The sequence below is a fragment of the Alligator sinensis genome, unplaced genomic scaffold (genome assembly GCF_000455745.1).
Source record: "Alligator sinensis unplaced genomic scaffold, ASM45574v1 scaffold207_1, whole genome shotgun sequence".
In the NCBI taxonomy this organism is placed as follows: Eukaryota; Metazoa; Chordata; order Crocodylia; family Alligatoridae; genus Alligator; species Alligator sinensis.
The window spans coordinates 1074935-1095998 of NW_005842112.1; the positions used below are offsets into that span (position 1 = coordinate 1074935).

Genomic DNA, 21064 nt, shown 5'->3' on the forward strand with positions numbered 1-21064 from the left:
GTATTAGCTCTCTCCCTCTGTCTTCAGACTGCTCTAAATCAGCATTTTAATACAGTTCAGGGGGCCAATAGAAATGATGGTTGGAGTCACATTTGCAATGATTTATAAAATTTGGGGTATAAAATATGAAACGATGTCTCCCCTCTGAGAGACCAGGGAATAGCCATTTCAGCTGGAAAAAAACACTGCAAATATTCATTTATGATAAAAATCCTCAGTGTCTTTTCTGGAAACACATTTAGTTTGATGCATACTGTCATATCCCAAAAGATAGGATACCCTTGGGCATCAATAATATAAAACACATGATAAAACATAGTCCCCTAAGTTGATATACATTCTGCTTCTCAGAGAGTTGCAAAGAGAGAACATCTAGTTAAGCAAATGATACTTCTATAAACCTCATTTGCTTACAGAACAACACTATATTTTACAGACTATGTTTACCAGGAACATAGGCAAGTACAACTCCATTGACTTTAACGAGGCTCTTCTCGTTTAAACCAGTGGTGAATAGGCCCCAATTCTTCAGACAATAAAAACCTGCCATCCAAACAGACATCACATTTTCTGGATGTAGGCAAACCCGAGCAATTTGCACTAGTCGGTATTGGAAGGCCCACCGTAGATTAATGAACACTGGAAATTAATAGGCGAGTGAGCAGCTACAATGGGAAAACATCAAAGATATATCACAGATTGATTTTGATAGCTAGAGGTTGGCTTTAAATAGTTTATGATGATAATTTATGATACGCTAGTAAATGCAGTGTCGCATCTTTTGTAAAAACAATAAAATCGGAATAATACGACATCTCGCCATAGCACTGAGTTTTCTGTTAGATCACTGCTGAGATGCTTGGGGCAGGTTTGAAGAAGGACGTATCGGGGAAGCTCTAGTGACTTTGGTACCCTCTGCACTAACATAAAGAAACAGGGTATCCTCCTTTGGACTAGAAAATTGCTTACCTTGTGCTTCCTTTTGGATTTCGTAGAAGGTTTTTCCACCGCAGCCGGAGTAGGGGATTCTCGAGATGGTCGCCTGTGTTTCACGCTTGCCTCTCTCGGTTCGGTTTTCACTGACGCGGTCTCAAAGGGCTCTTGTCCAGGTATTCTAGACAATAAGCTAAGGTCTATTTTCACCCAGAGGGATTTGAGCTCTTCGTATTCCCTCAGCGGGGACAGAAGTTCATTTTGCACGATTGGGATAGGTGAAAACAGCTGCTCCTCTAAATCATTGCTCGTCTGGTCTATTGATGTGTTGCTGCCGTTGCTAGTTAAACTGCTGACACTGAGGATGTTACTCCCAGAGTCTTTCACTTTGATGCCATTGGCAGGCCCACTGCAAGCAGGTAATATTTTAGCCTGCAAACTCTCTTCCTGGTCTGTATTGGAGTCAGAAGTAGAGGAATCGGTTTCAATAAATTCACGAGACTTTGGGACAATTTTGCTGGGGCCTCGATATTTTTTCTTCTCGGAAGCGAGCCCGGTGCTCGTTCGCGGTTCTTTTCGGGGAGCTGTCTTTCCGACGGATGCTTTTGTCCGAACCTTCTGCTGTTCTGCAGGTTCCTGGGTATCTTTTTCTTTGGGAGTGGTGCTGGTATTATTTGGTTTGGGCCAGTTATACTCTTCTACACTGGAAGTCCTTTCTACCTTTTTGGGTTGCTTTTTCCCCGTAGTCCTTTGTGACGTTGGCTCATTATGAGCTGGTGACTTCTGCTTGGAACTTTTTGCCTCTGGGGTTTTCTGGGCAACTCGCGGTTTGGCTTTCTCCCGGATGGGACTAAGGATCGCTCTGTCTTTGGAATCAGTCTGGGGCAGGCTATTAAGCTTCCCTTTGTTTTGCCCTTCCGCCTGTTGGTTGCTCTGCGACTGAGAACTGTTATCGCTATGAGTCTCGTTTTGGTTGTTGATGATGGCCTTGTTATGGGGATTCACTTTATTCAGCCATTTATCCAGCTGCCATTTGTTTGTGGAGGGAGGCTCAGGCTGCAGGTTGAGGAACAAAAGGGAACCGATCTTAGAGGAGCAATGCTTTCTAATTTAGATGAGAATTACATGTTGAACACAGCCTTTTATTTCAGTCAACCAGTGGTTACTGCTAGTTTTACTGTAGTATTTATGGACTATTTATGGTTAATTAGGCTTCCTTATCCGGTTTACAATGTGGCCCTGGAGAAATTTAATACAACTAAAAAGTTAAGCAGGTCCCTAAAGATATCATTTTTGTCGTGCTGCTTTTCCTTCATCCCAGATGAATATTGTGTCAATAAAATCTTCCCTGCTACTAGGCAAAAATCTAAACATTTCTCTAGAGTAATTCAAATGTAGGCCAGGAGGTTTTCCCAAAAGCTAAAATGAGTATGTGGGTCACACATTTGATGGCACAGGAGGGGAAGCGAGTAAATAAGAGCAAACTGAACACGACTCGCCTGTTTCTCTGAAGGATAAAAAGATTGTGTTTTCTATGACAATGAAGGGGTCAGCGAATTAAGGGGACAATGAGCTAAGGGCACGTTGGGAAGGATGCGGAAAAGGGGGATGGGTCTGTAGCATTACCTCTGGAGTCGCGTTGCGTGACTCTTCGTTACACTCGCTGTCGCTGGAGCTGCTCTCGCTGTCGGAGTCCGACTCGGAGCTGCTCTCGGATTCACTGGAGCTCCCGGAGCCTCCGCTGGAATGCGCCAAGCCCGTGCCGTGCGCGGTCTGCAAAGGAAGCCCGCTGCCGGGCAGAAAACAGCCATTTTTATTAGATTATTAGGCCCCTGTTTTTCTATTTTATTCTTCTAACCTAGGGGGGAAAAAATCTATGTTGGTGCCCATGGTCGTGCCCCTCCCCAAAACTCCCATTCACATATGGTTGACTTAGTATGTAAATGGGTATTTAGCTGAGATGGCACTAGAGGATCTGCCTCCAGTTTGTGAATGCTTTACACTTCTGCATGGTGGGACACACTGTTGATGCAGTTAATAGAAACGATACCATCGTCATCATCTCGTGAGGAATAGTTCAGTGTCACAAACCTGAGCATATTGGTCTGATAGCTGCAAATATGAAACAGGCATATTTTAATAATCTGCTAATAGAAATTAGCAGGATCTGAAGGTCCTGAACCTGTTCAGCCTCAGCAAGAGGAGGCTGAGGGAGGACCTGGTGGCTGCCTACAAGCTCATCAGGGGAGATCATCACCAAAAAGGTTTTTTTCTCTTTTCAAATAGGTTTTTTCCCTTTTCTCCCCAGCACCACCTGGGGTGACGAGGACCAATGGTCATAAGCTGATGGAGAACAGGTTTAGGTTGGAGATCAGAAGGCAATATTTTACAGTTAGGGTGGCCAAAATCTGGAACCAACTTCCCAGGGAAGTGGTCCTTGCCCCTACCTTGGGCAAATTCAAGAGGAGGTTGGATGATCACCTGTCTGGGGTCCTGTGAACCCAGCATTCATTCCTGCCTGTGGCAGGGGGTCAGGATAGATGACCTGTTCAGGTCCCTCCTGACCCTAGCTACTATGAAACTATGAAATGCAAAAACTTCATTTTTGGTACATGCATCATTTATGGCTAAATGAAGGATATTAGGCATATAACAGTGAACCATAGACTTTAAAAAATAATTTTGACAAATGCTATTTTTAACACCAAATGAACCTTTTATCTAGGTTTTGTTATACAAAAGCTAGATATTTATGATCACTCTCCAGAGGTTGTCCAGTGATTCTTTAAGTGTAGCTGGCTTTTCATGTGTTTGTGACAATTCATTAAGAACATGGAGCTCTTACTGCAAATGAAAATTTCCATAGAAGCTATTTCGTTGTCCCCAAGACAGATGGATCAGCTGCTACCCTGTTACCTCTTCTGGCATTTCTTTTCACACTGATCAGTTGCAGGACCCCATCTTTTAGTATTATGGAAGTCTGCCAATCAACGTCTTTATAAACTCGTTTTTAATTTTAAGATTTTCACCAGTGAGATAACCGTTGGGTTTTATGTCTGTTCAACTGATCTATACAGAGACTGTCTGATGATTGATTTTAAATTTGTGAAGCTGACAAAGCAAAGTGTTTGAAAATTGACACCATTTGCTAGTACTCCTTTATGGATATTCAATACTTCACCTTAATATATCATAGGATGTGTGTCCCGTATTGAATCATCTTCCAAAGCCAAGGAGTTTTCTGCGAGTTATAACCATTTTTTTCCTCCTCTCTTAACTATCTGCCCTTCTGCTCCATGTTTTTTCCCTGAGGAGATCTCCAACCACTTATGTATGTGCTCTTCCCTACCCAACCAAACAAGTTCATGAGACAAGTGCCAAGGAACTGTCACCTCTAACATGGGTGACTGGTACCTCCCGAGTCTGGGGGGGGGCACCAGATTGCCAATGGGGGGAGTCCCCCAGCAGCCTATTGTCAACAGGGGGATGCGGGTCCCCCAGTGGCTGATTGCCAGCTGAGGAGATTCCCCCACCGACGATCGCTGACCCAGGAAGTGCACTTCCAGTTTCACGGCTGGCGCTTCCACTGGGTACGGCTGATCTCAGGGGGTACATGTGCACCCACGTGCGCCCCCTATGTGTTGCCAATGACCTCCAAGATATAGTAGCCAACATACTTGGAAGGACAAGGGCCAAACAAACAATGAGTCTTATCCTGCTCCTCTAAGGTCACCAAAAATATTACTAATGGCAGTCCTTAATATTTCCTTCATTTTAAGTTACTTGCACTCTTCACCCATTGTACTCAGCCGTTGAAAACCCGTGCCTCACACTGTGGCTGGGAAAGTAATCATCTCTCTAAGCCATGCAAGGCCCTTCCCAACCCACCACAGCTGGACATGGACTCATTCCCTCACAACATGGCCTACTTCAAGAAACACGAAACCTTGTATTTATCTTCCAAACAGAACATGATCCTCAGATGTGAAAGCTAAATATTAAATGCTACCCCTAAAGTGATCTGTGTAAATAAGAAGTGTTCTGCACCAGTAGGGAAGAAAAACATTGTAAATGATTTTCTAATAAACAGGTTTCAAGTCTAATGAGACTGATAATTTCATGACCATTGTAATAACCTGCTCTCTCTCTCTCTGTGTACCACTACACACCCCTGAAAGGAATCAGAACTGTCCAGATGTGCACTGAAGTCCCTAATTTAATAGTTAATGTAGATGCTCCCTTAGCTCTAGGGGTAGACACTGATGCTTTTGGAACAGGAGGATCTGATCATCTATCCTTGATGTGCCCGTTAACATTTGAGCACACGGTTTTCAGTATAATGGCAAGCATCGGATGCCAAAGAGATCCTGAATTTATTGCAATATTAATGAATTCTTGCTTGCATGTCACTGACCCAGGTATTAGCATTAAACTATTCTCACTGTAGCTGCCCTTCAGGAAAGCATCCCTATTGAGAAAAGGCTCTGGGTTCTACCAAAGTCAATGGGTGTGTCTGCATGTGCAATTAATTAATGCGCCTAAATTTACTGCACAGTAAATTCAGGTGCATTAAGCTGCTCCTGGGTGCATGTCTACATTTGCACCTGGGTCAGGAGCCAATTGAGCCCAAAAGAAGCAGCCTAGTTCAGGGTTGCTCCTGCCCTGCTCTGCCCCCCTGCAGCAGCCACAGGAGCTCCAGGCTCCCCCAGGTGCCAGCCCCGAGCTGGCAGGGGGCATAGGGGATCAGGCCTGGGCTCTCGGGGGGTGGGGGGAGCTGTCCCCAATTCTGGAGGCAGCTCTGAGCCGTGCAGAGCACAGGGCTAGCTAACCCCAGGCTCCACATGGCTTGGAGCTGCCCCCGGACAGCTGGGAACTGCCATGATAGCTCCCCTATCTCCCCCCACAAGAACTCAGGGCTTAGCCAGGCAGCAGTTGTGGTCTCCAGCTACCTGGGTTGACTGGGAGCAATTTGCAGCAGCTCCCAGTCAGCATCTGCACATGCACTTTGGCACATTAGTTTAAATCACTGTTTTCTAGAACCTGCATCTCTCAGTATTAGCAAAATGTGCTTTAAATTAATCTACTGCAAAGTAACTGCTGTGCACATGTAGATGGTGATGTTTTACTGTGCATTAAATTCATCTAATACACAGTAAAGTGCATGTGTGGATGCACCCAATGGGACTTAAACACAGGCTTAAATGTAAGCCTGTGCTAAATTCCTTTCTTGAACTGAGTTTTAAGAATGATGGTTTTAAAAATGAAAAATGAATGTCTGATCACATAATGCTGGTCTGGCTGATTTCATACATTTTTAATATTTATAAACACATCTAGTTCCCATTAACAGAACATCTGGGTGCTTTATGGTACATTATTGAAACAAAGCTAGCCATTTGGGGAGCTGTAACACACCACTAACTTTGTCGCTCGTTAAATGCATTATTTAAAAAGGGACCTTTCCGACCACTGAATTAATACTAGAATTAGCTAAACCTGCTGGGAAAAAAACCCCAGATAACTTAAAATATAAATCTTTGCAAGAGCAGAGGGATTTCAACAGTTTTGACGTTGTTAAAACAACAAATTATATTTGACAGTTTTTGTTTTCAATTTGTGGAAACAAAAGGGTTCAGCTTTCCACATTCGTTTTGATATTTGGCATTTTTCCTTTCTTCTTTTTTTTCCAGGAGAGAGAGAGAGAGAGAGAGAGAGAGTGAGTGTGTGTGTGTGTGTGTGTGTGTTATGGGATAGGGAATTCATTCTGCGCTCTTTTTTATTTTTTCTTCCTGGAAAAGTTGAGAAATTGAAAGTGTAGTAAAGAAGGTTTTTTCCCCGACAGTCTAAATCCTTGTTAACATTTGCCAACTTTGTCCTGTTGGCAAACCATAACAATGAAAGAAGAGTGTTTCCATCTCATCTCACATTTTATCTTTTGGCTTCATTTCTACTTGAAAGGAATGGGGAAAAGTTTCTTTCTTTTGCTGTTTAAAGAGGAGAAAAAGCGGGGAAATCCTAGACAATCCTAACATTGACTCTGAAAAATCAGATGTCTCTGTTTCCTGTAACAAAATGAAGCCCAAAATGTGAAAATATTGAATTGAGATGATTCCAGGATAAAAAAGTTTTGTTAGGGAATGTCAAAGTATTTTGTTTCGGGTTTTCTGAATTGGAACCTTTTGTTTCATAATGAATTCCACTATTTCAAAGGCTTGTCAAGAGCTTACCTCCATCTTAAATAAAAATTAAACATGAAAATGTCAAAACTCCCTGTAAGACGACAATACCATTCCCTGAGCAGTTCTAATGGGGAGCTAGTTTTAAAGATGAAGCCATATGTAAACTCTGTATTTCTTCCTAAACATGACCTCCTCTGCAAATGCTCTGTTAGGGCTCCTGAGTGTCCGCTCTGAGATCAACATATCTGATATAATGGGTTTCATCGCATGCAATGGATCAGAACGAGAGAGAGAGAGACCTCTTTCTCAGAGACAAGAGCTCAGATCATTCAGGTATTTAAGTACAACCCAATCTTTGAAGTGCTCTGGAAGCGAATAAGTGCTGCAGCCAGTATTTGCTTATATAAAACATCTAGGGAAGGACTGTAACTGCCTGACAAAAAGCTCAAAGACTAAGAACAAAACCATGGAAATACATGTCAGCCTCAACCTGGCCTTATTTTCTTTCTTGTTGTGCACCAGTCTCGGATAAGTTATCATATGCCAAACATTACTGAATAACATAGCTCAGCAAGCTTGCAGGAACCAGACAGAATCAAAATAATGTTTTTCATACAACACAATGAGGTCATATTTGTCTTTCATCTAGGATAATAAAATTACGCCTTGGCTACACCAGACGGCTTCATGCTAAGACATCGTTGCCAATCTAGATTTTTAAAGTAGAAGCATTCACTTTTCATCATGTAGCTTGAGTTGCAGAGTAACCCTGTTTGTATGCATTGCCACACAATCAGATAAGGCCTGAAATGCCTTTCCTAATATCTCATGAAGCTAAAGATAAAGAGCATCTTGCATATAGCTACATGCACAATCAACCTCTAATAATGCTGTTCAGCGGAACAGAAGAAAGTATACGGACTTTTCACACACAAGTATGCAGGGAAAAAAATCTTCATTTCCAAGGGGAAGATGAGTTTAATGGAGAGATTATAACATCTTTATTTATTTAATTATTTGTAGCATAAGCATATCCATTGATATGAACTCTCCCCAAAAGCCACTTTTTTCATGCTAAGTTTAGAATTAGAGAGTGCTTTTCTGTATAGATTATGGGCCTGATTCGGCAAACACATACTCGTGCAATAACACTTAATGATGCAAGCCAATGGGCCTTTCCTCATCTAAGTAAGGATTACACGGATTGGGGTTTGTAATTATAGAAGAGTCGTAAAGCAAGTTTTTACCTGGCTGCAAAGTTTCAGGCTAAGGATGCTAGCAAGAGCAATATCTGAAACTAATTTAAACAACGCTACCGTCAAAAAACAGCTGCTGAACAATTAAAAGGTGTAGAAAACACTAGGATTCGAAGCTCTTGAATTCTATATTCCCACCAGGAGAGGAGCAGTTACATTTTCCCTGAATATGTGAAAAAAATGTTTGATGATGATGATGATACTACTAATGATGATGATGAATACACCACAGAGTGAAATCCTGCCTGGGTTAACAATACTTAAAAGAGAAATGATTATTAGTTGTGATGAGAGACCCCGGCTGTGTCTAGGGATCTGCTATGAAAGGCACTATGGAAGTAGATAGCTCAGGAAAGTTCATGAGCCAAAGGGCTTCCAGGCTAAAAAGACATACCAGAAGCTCCTGAGTCCCAATCGTGACCCTTCCTGACCAGTAAGTAGGGAGAGCCAAACTGGTCCCCCACTTCGTTTTACCACATGTTCCTACCCCAGTACTCTGCAAGCTGGCACAGTCCTACAAAGCAGCCGCATGCAAACTGCCCCTGCTCGGAGCAACGACAGCGGCAGCGCACTGCTATAAGGACTCTTCTTTAAGACCACACAAACTCTTGGTAAACTCCTAGCTAATGGAGAATTTGGACCGGATTCCCCATTTACACAGGTGCAGGGGAGGATCTGGCTAGCAGGGTGGAGGGGTGGTAGTTGCATCTCCCTTGATTCCTGTTCTAGCCAAGCTTTAAAATTAACGGCTTGGGGTGGAGGCACTGTCGACATGCTCAAGAAGACTAGATGTTGCTTTACGAATCTGAGTAAGAGACATCCATTTAACTATAATGACTACAGGACTCATGAAACAGTATGTTTGACTGTTTTGACCATTTGTGCCTGGTTTCTTGTGTTTTTTAAAATGAATATATTATCTAGAAATTTTGTGCACATTCCAATAAAGTTATATTTGTTTTTGCTTTGATTTTAAGCTGAATAATATAGCACTAGGCCCCTAGAATTTTACTAAAGCTTCTAGTTTCTCTTCAGTTGGGGACAAATATACATCATATTATATGTGATAATGCCCCACACCATCTGCACCCCCCTTTTCAAAATCCTAGATCCACCCATGCATGCGTGTAAATGAGAGTAGCAACCCTGTGACCTCTATTATATAAAGAAGAGAAGAAACAGTCCCTTGAAGTACATGCAGAAGAGTGCACACTTTTGGTTTGCAGAAGGTATCACAAACCTCATTTGCCTTACAGGCAGGAGCTTGCTGTACTGCTAATTTGCAGCATGGTGGGATTTTCTGACACCGGGATATCCTGGTGGCAGAAAAAAATGGGGTGGCACACGTGGCGGTAGCATGTGCCGCCTGAAACTGGAGCCTGGCTGGCCGGAGCCATGCTTTGCATGCCCAAATTGCCACGGCTGAAGCCCTGGGAGGCCCCTAGGACTCCAGGTAAGGCTGCTGGAGCCACCCAGGTGCTGTCCCCCAGCCTCTCCTATCCCACCTGGGACAACTTGCTACTGCTGTTTGTCCCCAGGGAAACACATGTGTGCGCTCATCTGGATGTCCCCTTTGAGTTCATCTTCAAAGACATCTGTGCTTGCTTGCTTCATGGGTTGACATGACAAGCACAGAGTTATGCAGGTGGTCCGTGGAAGAAGCATGCAAAAAGGGTGTCTGGAAGCAGGTAGGAGGGAAACTTCTTTGTTGAGAGTGTCTTGCAGCCTTCATCCACTTCCCCTTCCCTAATGATCTGGATTTTTATTGGTGCATGTGGAAATGCTGGAACAGACGAACTTTACGACACACTTGTACACTACATGCTTTGTTACTTAAGAATGTTTCTATAAGTGCAAAATATGAGACAGCAAATGCACGTGTCGATCTGGGGGATGTGAACCAGAGGCTTGCTGAGCTGGCCTCCATGGGAGCTGTCCGCCTACAGCCGGGCTCAAGACCAGGTTCCATCCGCATTACAGCAAGCACGTAACGACACCCAGTCTTTCTTTCTCACTGACTTGCTCCTGTGGGTGATCTGCTAAAATTTCAATTCTTACTTCCACTTCATCTGTTTTCATAAATCACTCATTCATGTTTGAGAAGCCTCTGAAAACAGATGTGGCGTTCTTGTGCGCCTGGCTTATGAGGCTGCCTAGAAAATGAAGGCCTGATGTGCAATTTACACAAGCTTTTTTCACCAGACTATTATTACATTATTTTCAACACATCATTTACTCTAATATTTTAATAAACAGCTTTTGAGACTAAACCTGGTAGTTAGAACAAAGATAATGTGTGATATTAAGAATCATTAGCCTCTAATATGTTAAATAATCAACTCTTTGCTCTGTAAATACATCTCTAAAAAATCTACTGTATAATTTCACACTTCTGCAGGGAAACTCCTCAAAGGACAGAAATCAGCAACAACTTCCAAGGCATCTGCCAAAACTTTTCACCAATTAGGGTTAGTAACGTTAATTGCTGGGAAGAGAATTTAGCTAATTGACTGTACCTGCCAACAATGGGCTTATTCATCAGAAGTCTTCCTTTTTTTTTTTTTTTTTTAAAGAATCCCACAGGAATGATGAATTGACCACTTGTTCGATCACACCATGTGGAAATCAAAATGTAAATGTTTAAGAAAGCAGAGCGCTGTTGGGCAGTGGGAAAATGTACGTGGGGATTGACCAGCGAGTCAACAGTTTATCAATGCTGGCAATGTATTTTCACAAGAAGGGGTGCTCTCTAATTGTACACAAAGCTCACTCAAAAGAAGTATGGCAAAGGAGACTGAAGATCTGACAGAGATGATGTTTTGGGGGTTCAGGCTGGACTGGATGCAGGAGACGGCAATATCTCAGTCTCAGTTACCCACCTATAAAATAGGGGTTGTCCTACTTCCCCCATCCTTTGTTTGAATTGTCCTTTTAGACTGCCGGCTTTTGGGGGCAAGAAGGATCACTTATTATGCTCTGAATTCAGCGGTGCTTCTATTCTAGTTGATACGGGTGGGCCTGCTTGTGATAGTCTTACTCAGTAGGAGTGCTATCTTACTCCTTATGAACTCCTATTTGGAAAATCTCAAAGAGTAAAGTACTGTAACCAGTGTGAACGATTTGCACCGGTCCCTCCACCCAAAAAGCCTGCTTATAGTGAACAACCACACAACCCTCAAAGACTTTAAATAGGGGTTATGCATGCACTTGAATTCTGTGCAAATGTTAACCAAAGGTTTCTTACATTATCCCAGCAGATGAAAGAGAGGCACCTTACAGATTAATATTTAGTGTCAGAACGTAACACCGTAACGACTCAGTAACGAAGTTTGATTCCATTTCTATTCTCGCACCATTATCAGGAAGTAATATTCTCTTCTAATTTGAGGAGGAGCTGTCATGACTTGTATAATGAATTGTTCACCTCTATACCTCCAAATTTATATATGGCTGCCATTAGGTTTCTTTTTAAAGGAAGGCTCGCTCTGAGTGATTTCTTTGCCGCCTTCTCATGGGTTTGTATTAAATTATTTATCCACAGGCTTGTTGGACTCATAGCTCAACTTTCACAGATCAGGTTGACACAGGAATCGAAACCCGTATCGAGCCCTTTTTAAAGTATTCATCGGGGTCCAGACCCAGTGGAATGAAATAAGGTGTGGAAATTGTTGCTTCAGCAAACAGCGCAAAATAAGACATCACTGAGGACGGTGGTGTCAAGCCAGAACACATGACGGAGGACGGCATCTATAATGTGCTATTCCGGATGCGGCAGCTGATCAGCCGGTATCACTTCTCGGCAGTGTAATGCAAATATGAGTTGTGATTTATTTGGAGGGGGAAGGTAATTTACAAGATGTTGAGCGTAAAAAGCCACATTCTCATTTTACGGCGTTCAAAAGCAACTGTTTTAATCAAAGACTGTTTAGAACAAGATGGATGGAGTTCTTGAAACAGCTTTTTTTTTTTTTGTATTCATATACATACAAACCTTTTGTACTTTCAGCTTTAAAGACCATAAAAAAGGATAGTAAAGATGAAAGAAATAAAAAGAATGACAGAACTAACTCCTGTGAGCCACAATCTATGTCAAAGCAGAACTAAAGTGATTGACAGCTTGCATTAGTAATGAATAGAGTGGGGAAAAGCTGCCAAGAATCCGTAACAAGGTCAAAGCCTTCCAATAAAGAATTACATTAGCCACAAATCCTAGGTGGAACTGGGTATATACTTCTGCAATACGACTTGAACCAGGGTGATGCTCCAGCTGCTGGATCTTATCATGACCTTACGGCTCATTTTAGTCTAGGTCTATGATGAGTTTTGACTCTTAATCACATGTATATTAAACTCTAGGTACAACACATCAAATTACCAGGGAAATTACAAACAAATAGCATAAGAGAGGGGATTTCAATGACACTTTCTTAATGGTAAGCATGAAAGAGCTTCCAACTGTTGGTATTGTAATGGATCCCCCCTGGACTCTGTATTTCTTGCACATACTTGAATTTTGCATATTAAAAGACATACCATATTCTTGAGTTGTATATCCAACTCCCCCTAACCTCAGAAGTAGGAAGCAGTTTTGAGGGCACGATATCATCCTGAGAGTATAATATGTAAGTCTTCTCAATATGCAGAAACCCAGCCAGCGGTTTCACACGTCAATGGATATTATCTGTACTGTTCCCTGAAGTGCTACTCTTTTGTTGAGATGTGGCAGAGCAGGAATTCTGTTCCTTGTCATGAGATCCTAAAGGGCCCAGTTTGATGCCACGGGAACCATTTTGTTATACTAATATTATCCCATGAACTGACACTGAATCTAGCTGGATGTTAGCATTGATGCTTAGAAGTTGATTTCTCTTTTACAGCTGAAAACCCGGAACTGTATCCTTCAGCATTTACTGTGTTTTTTCTGCATATACCAAGAGGTACATACCCTACTAATTAATTATTTAAAGTGCATGCACAGCATTTAAGTAGCCACTTATTTTCATTTTAGTTTGACTTATTTCAACAACGAATTCAAGTACAGCTGTGAAAAAAATAGCTTTGTTTCCTCTTTTGGAACAGACACACACTGGCAAAATGTTCACTCTACTATATCGGTGTTTAGCACAGAAAATCAACAATCACGAATATGTTTTCTTAGTTCAGGGTACTGACCCCATAGGGCACATCCAGACAAGCACGGCCATGCGGTATGTGGCGCTGCAGACGTGTTTGTAAAAGTGTCTCTCAAAGTTCGTCTGTGCCTGTATTCCCACATGCACCAATACAAACCCAGATCAATGGGAGAGGTGGGGGAGTGGATGAAGGCTGCAAGACACTCCCAACAAAAAAGTTTCCCTCCTACCTGCTTCCAGACACCCTGTTTGCATGCTTCTTCCACGGACCACCTGCATAACCTTGCGCTTGTCGTGTCAACCCACGAAGCAAGCAAGCACAGATGTCTTTGAAGATGAACTCAAAGGGGACATCCAGATGAGCGCACACGTGTTTACCTGGGGACAAATAGCAGCAGCAAGTTGTCCCAGGTAGGGGTGGGGAAGCAGTGTTCAGCACCTGCACCATCAGGTGTTCTCCATGCTGCAAAGGCGCACTGCCTGTACATGCACTACTCCATTTTTTTCCCTGTGGGTTTTTTTGACCCCCTGGATATCCAGGGGTGAAAAAAACCCATGGGAAAAAAAACTGGAGCAGTGCACACCGGTAAAAAAGTGGAGCAAGCTTCCTGGACCTGTGCTGTGGCTGCCAGCCAGGCTCCATCTGGCAAGATCACCACTGCTGCAGCCCTGGGAAGCCCCTGGGACCCCAGGTAAGGCTGCTGGGGCCAGCACCATGCCGACCCCAACCTTCCTCACAGTAACTTGGCACACACCAAAGCGCATGGGGCATGGGTGATCTCTGGGGACAAGCAGAGGTGGCACAAGGTGTGCCGCTGGTACTTGTCCCCAGGGAACCAAATGTCTGTGCTTGTCTGGACCTGGTCCTAGAGCTCAACTGAAACAGAACTGGAAGCCAAGGATATATTGTAACTAAGCATCTATGAAAAAGCATGAGAGTGGTTTTGTATTTGTGTACTGCCTCCTGAAGTTTTCATTTATTTTAAGTAATTAAAAATCCAAACTATACAGTCTCAACCCAGGGCCATGTTGATCAACTTTTTCCAACTGAAGCAATTTCCTATTAGAAAATGTGGTTTTGGTGAAAACGAAGCTTTCCTTGAAAAATGGTGATTTTGGACAACTGGGAAAAAAATCTTGAATTGCCATTTTGAAACAAATCCCAAATTTTAATTTTCTTAAAACCGTGTCTCACTTTCTGTTTCGGAAAGGCAGCATTTTGGATGTTCCTTTTTTCAGCTATTGAATATTTGGACCTTTCCCGGCCATTTTGTATTCCTTTTCTATTTTCGCTAAGGGAAAAAAACAGTTTTTGAAGAGTGGGAAAAAGTGAGGGAATATCTTTTTTTAAGGGCTTTTTTAAAACTGTTATCCAACTGAAAACGACCAGAAAGTTTGAGAAAGTCAAATCTGCGAGACTGAAACTATTCCAAATCATCAAAATATTTTTAAAAACAGAAATTGGATCTAGATAGAAACTAAGGTCTGGATGCCCCGGGCATTTTGACACTGAAGTCATCATGAAATCACTGGGAGTTAGGCCCCTAAGTACTTTTGTGGACCTGAACCTTAACTCTTCATTGTCTCATAGCACAGAGCCCCCCGTAAATCAGAGGATATGGCCTTTTCAGGCTGCCCTGGTGGCAAAAGGCAGTTCAAGAAGTCATCTGAGTATCTGCTCATCATCTGATGCTACACAGGGTCACCATGCCGGTACAATGCTGTGCTCCAACAGATTCTAGTTGGGTTAGGAGCCTTTTGTAGGTTGTACCCGCTACCACATAGAAAATCCTGAGACTGCTGTAAATTGTGCAGAGACCAAAGTGAGTCCTGGCTACTCCATGGATTAGAAGGGGAGGGAGGCAGGGAGGGCAGAGCCCTGCATACATGTTCAAAAAAATGGCCAGAATTAGGGCTGAGTTGAGGCAGTGCAAAGAAAGCATAAATACGCTCCCAAAATCAGACGTATGCACTCCTGCCTGCAGGTGTCTTTGGAGTGCAGTATGCACCACTGGAGGAGCAAAGCAGCAGAGAACCAGACAAAGCACTATTGGCATAAGTGATTAAGGCATAAATAACGCCACGTCTTCCTAAACATGACTGTATTATTATCCCCCCGGGAAGAAGGATGCTCATGTGATTACAGCACTGGTTGAAGACTTCAAAAAAGAGAGAGAGAGAGGAGGGGATCCAACCCCTACATCTCCACTGCCTTCTTGGCTGACTTTCAGCAAATCTCTTTCCAACTTAATGTCTGTCCCTTGCCCATGAGATGGGGAGACTAGTATGCCCAACTTCAGAGAAGAGCAGATATAATAATATAATAATAATATAATAAAGCAGAATAATAACAGATATTATTCTGATTGTTAAGCATATCAATATTATGATAATGGGGGGAGGGGGTCGATACATGGACAAAGTTATTAATGAAAACAGAAACAGACCTTGAACTTCATTAGTATTTCTGCTAATAACAGCTAATGAATCATCAATAATAATAATAATAATGAGCAATCACTCTGAAACCCAATTTTTAAAAGAAGTATTTCTATGCAAATGATGAATATGTGGCCCAGAATCAGAGCCCTTCTCAGATGTAGACACATACAATATTTCCAAGACAAGTGAATTAGTCTCTGAACAAGGAGAGATCTGTCTGGTGAAATATTAATAAAAGCAAATGTTGAAACAAAGGAGTTGTCCTTACAGTTTAATTAAAAATGGAATGAAAAATTCCAGTTGGAGTGAAAAACTAAATTTCCTCCATATTTCATATTAACTTCTAATCAATTTGGAGTCTGTATTTTGCCTAATATGAGCTACTTTTATAGCTGATGATTTTTAACAGTTGCGTAATAAATCGCTTGATTGATGAAAAAAGTATTCAATCTATTTTGGATTAAATATCATCTTGAAGGACCTTATGCTAAAGACAGCATTAAATCTTTTAGCTGCATCCACTGCTAATTATGACATACATACACATTAAGAACAAGAGGGTGTTTCCTCCAGTGATAAATGGGCCTGAATATTCTTCCCAACATTCACTATAAATCACAAAAGACTATTAATAAACAGTCAGAAAAAATGACAGTTACTATAAGAATCTGCTCCTATCCTTTGCCTAATACTATCAGTGTCATGTTTAAACCTGACATCTTAAATCTTCTACATGAAAACCCTTTAAGTCAAAAGGCTCAGCTATTTTAAACAGAATTTTCTATGCCCGTTATTTTGAATGACAGCAAAGGAAATACGGGATCTCTAATCCTGTAACCTTATCTGAGTGGAAATCTTGCCTTCTGGCTGATATTTGCCATTCTCATCAACACCAACTGAAGGGTCCGATCCTGCCTGATTCTGAGACCGGGTTGCCAGTACCTTTAACGGCCCTTCATTTTCCACGGGCACTTTGAAGGAGGTCAAATGAAGAGATTCAAGGAAAGGGACCTCACTTCCCATACGGACACTGGGAGCCGGTTTGAATCGAACCCCAGCTCCCCTTGGTTTTACATGGCAAAGACGAATTCTGCCTGCCAGGAGTAAAACAGTCTTAATACAGCAGAAGTGTTGTGGATGTACACTATACTAACGGTAACAATGACTGCTTTTTTAAACCAGATTGAAAGAAACAGGAATCCCATCCTTCCGGTAGGAATAAAAAGTCAGTTCAAATCTGACCTGGAATGAAACGCACAAATTCCCCAAAGAGCCAATCAGGAGAGCGAGAAGGTTGCCTGGTTTGCAATACTCAGGGCAGTGGGTTTTGTCATTAGGATGCTGACAGCCTGAAAATATACATTTCCAACACATCTGAATAAAATACGGGATCTAGGTCAACCTGAAGGATTAAGCTAAATTCGATCCGTATTGACCTTGGTCATTAGACCCTCCAATTAACCTATTTTCCTTCTGAATTCTGGCAATCTTTCCCCATGATCTATCAGAAGTGAATTCATCTAAATCACGACGATGAATTTTTGCCTGGAACTGCTGAACGGCTATTGCATTGATGATGACGTTTGGTAGGCAGGCAAATGTCCCAGAGATCTAGACCCTCCAAGGGGATGGAAGAAAATAAGCATGATCTGTTCTCTCTCAAACTTCTTATTATTTTCAACTTGATAATCATGCCTTTGGTTAGGTGCAAATGTGTTTTTCACACATCTGCCCAGGCAGCGTCACTCTCTAATACTCTAGAGTAGTATGGTGGTTAATTGCCTGTTATATGAGCTCTGGAGCTCTCTTGCCTGTTAATGACAAAAGTCAGGGATGGCGTGTTATTTTGCCAGCAGGAGAAATGGGGGAAAAGTATAAAAGCATGTATTTGTTTCTTTTTGTGCGAACTTACACAGTACTCGCTCACATTTTTACCGCGTTTGGGATGGTGCAGAGAGCACAACAAAATGAAGCCGAGGCTCAATGATCAAGAGCTGAGCAAAAGAGCAACACTTTCTAGAAGATGCAAGTGCAAATTGTCAAAGTGGAGTTGACTTGAAGAGAGCAGTCCTATACCAGGGCTTTCAGATGGGCAAGGAAGAAATTGTGGTCGAAACACACAGGGAGGAGAACCCTAGTTTGGGTTCCTGACCTGGAAAGGTTTTGCACCCTGGACTTTTCAGTTGGACAATAAGGACAACCCAGGTGAGCTAGGTTTTCTGTAAAGCCTAAGGAAACTGGGCTGAGGGAGAAAGATTATAGGTGTACACAGAAGTGCAGTAACCTTAACCTTAAAGCAAATTTTTGTTTGTGGCCATAGGCACTAATTCTACAGAGTCTGTATTCTCTGTTACTCTCCATGAGGATTGGAGAAGCATTACCAGATGCTTTCAAACCACTGGGACATGTTATTACCCCCTGGGCAAGTATACATGAGATGCTAAGTGTGCAGTAGCCCAATAACTGCCAGGCAAAACTCATGTTAATATGCTACTGCACAGTAGTATTAGGCTACCGTGCAGTAAGCAACACTAAATAGCCATGCACCGGCATTACTGCGCAGTAGTGCAAGTTACTGCACATTGATTTAGTACTTGGTTCACCAAGTACTAAACTTAATGCATAGTAACTTGGGCACATTGATCAGCCTGTAGACATGCCCTATATCCAACGTTTCATTTCCTTTTCTATTGCAGTTAATGAAATAACCTTCAGATGATGTTTCTTATATAAATGAGTTATGCAAAGGAGGATAGGGGAAAAGAAGGACAAAGATCATGGGCTCAGTTTGGTGCACAGAGGAATGATAAAGCAGAATGCCATTCACCACATGCTTTTCAAGGGCGAAATGTGATGTTTGGAGAAACCAGCTCACAGGGAACATGATTCTTTGCACTGACACCATGAAAGGGCATTTCGTGTGCAAAGGCTGGAAGCTGAAAGATGTGCAGGGCAGTTTTGAAGTGATAAATCGTTATTTCTGAATCTGGAATTGCAAAGCATGATGTATCATATAGGTTACAGATTAACTTGAGATCCCACACTTGGCTGAATCTGGAGTTTAATGTGAACATACATTTAGAAAATCCATAGTTAGCTACCAAAACAACTGGCCTGATTTTCAGAGATGCTGGGCACATAGAGCTCCCATTGATTATATCTGGAGTTGAAGGTGTTCAGTTCCTCTGAAAATCAATCGTCTTCAACAGATGCCTATTTAGGTGCCTAGCATAGAGCTATTTGGTTGGCAAAGGTCGACCTTAAATGCTTTATGTCTCAAGGTATGCACAGATGTAACAACTGTGTAAGTATCAAAGGATGCCAATATTAGCTGTTTCAATATAATTGCTAGGTCTGCATGATTCTGTAAAGGTACAAGTGCAACCAGCTACTCCAAATGTTACCCTATTTCATTCAGGGTCAAAAGAAGGGTGATTTAGCAATGGTAGGGTGATTACCATATTTTCTTAAACACAACACGCAGTTTTGCCTCCAAAACTGGAGTGTGTTAAGCAGGGAGGAGATTTTCTGCTGAGGACAGAAGCACCCTGCTTTGATTGCTGCTCAACTGTGGTATTACTATTCAGTTGACTTAATGGCCCGTTGTCCTCTACTCCACAGGTGTTACTAACCATCTCTTCTTTTTTAATAGCCTTGATTTTCTACTAATCCAGCTCACCTTTCCTAGGACAATTTTGCTATCACAAGATTGCACTTGGTCTCTCTCCTCCTGTTTCACAGCCTAAGCAGGGAGAGGAGAGTGAGTCAATTGAAGATTCGGCTCCGTCCCTAATCTGTACAACCATAACTCTAGACGATTTTTTTTTTCTTCATTCTGCCTTTCAAAAACAAGGTTCGTATTTTATTCAGGCACATTTTGTATGCAAGGAAATATGGTACTACCGGATCGTGCAAGCATACAGTAGACTGTAATACCTGATGCGTGCTCCTAAGAAGCAGTTACCCCTCCTGTTTGAAGGGTGGCTAAAATGCATGTTTGCCTGTAACCTCAGTTTACCCAACTGCAGAAAGGCTGTTATATTTATCTACCTCCCAGCGGAGATCTTGTCACAATTATTATAGTTGTTTCCTTGCCACAATGTCGCCTGCTGTCAACGATTTCCTTGCAAGTCACACATATATATGACTCATACGATTCTTTTGTGTGACTCATTTATAAGGGATACATCTTCTAGAGTGGTTTCATAAAAAAAAATAAAGGAGGAAACAGAATGCTGGATAGGCAGTATAACAACTTGTTCCACAGTAGGAATAATTACTAAAGCAAGAAAACTAAAGGGAAAAATTCAAAGAGATTTCATTAATTGCTACATCATAACCATGTTTACAAAATGTGTCTGAAGCTAATCACTCCCGTCAATGGAGACAAATGATAGATGAATAAAAAATTAACAGTGGAATTGTATATGTATTTTCTTTCTTCCCTTGAATGGGGTTTTTGCAGCACTTAATGAAAGCCAAAGCCCAGCAAGGAGAAATGCCATTGCTTTAGGAGAAGAGTCTGACGCTAGGTTATGGAAGGGGTTTTTTTCTGTGCCAGGACATTGTCTTGCACTCTTTATTCAGGAAAAGCTCCCACTGATTTCAATGGGAATTTCTCCCCGAGGATGGAAGGATGGAGCAAGTGTTTTGTGAGAGTATCTTTGGGGTATGCGTCTTGCTCTAATTCTTTCCCTGAGTACATTGTAGTGCATTTGTAAGAGCAAACAAAATCAACTTTTGTTTTGTGATTTGATTATTTTTTAATACTACAGTTTATTCATTTTGCTTTATTAATTTGTTGGTCCAATGGTTTTTACGAGCTGCAATTCAACATAGGTCTCTCTCTAGTATCATGTTTTATATAGATATGGGAAATGAAATGTAAGTCTGATACAATTATGGTTGTATGCCATGCAAGACAATACTGTAAATACGACGACAGCTTGAAAAGCTGCTTAGCAAAATGATCTTAATATACAAGGCAGTGTGAAAATGTAAAAAGAATCTATAATGACAACAAAGATTAGCCATTTGCTCTCTAACCTTATTTACAGAAGCAATCAGAGGTATTCAGGTCGAGTTAATGACCCTGTCTCCAATTAATTCAATTGTCTACAAA

General features: G+C 41.8%; 1 protein-coding gene across 1 annotated transcript in view; it reads right to left on the reverse strand.

The window, feature by feature from the left end:
• The window catches only part of AFF2 (AF4/FMR2 family member 2), a 289805-nt gene that overhangs the window by 33374 nt on the left and 235367 nt on the right, over positions 1 to 21064 (reverse strand). Inside the window, 2 exon segments of the mRNA XM_006024662.3 lie at positions 970 to 1989; positions 2560 to 2722. Coding sequence (XP_006024724.2) covers positions 970 to 1989; positions 2560 to 2722 — 1183 coding nt within the window.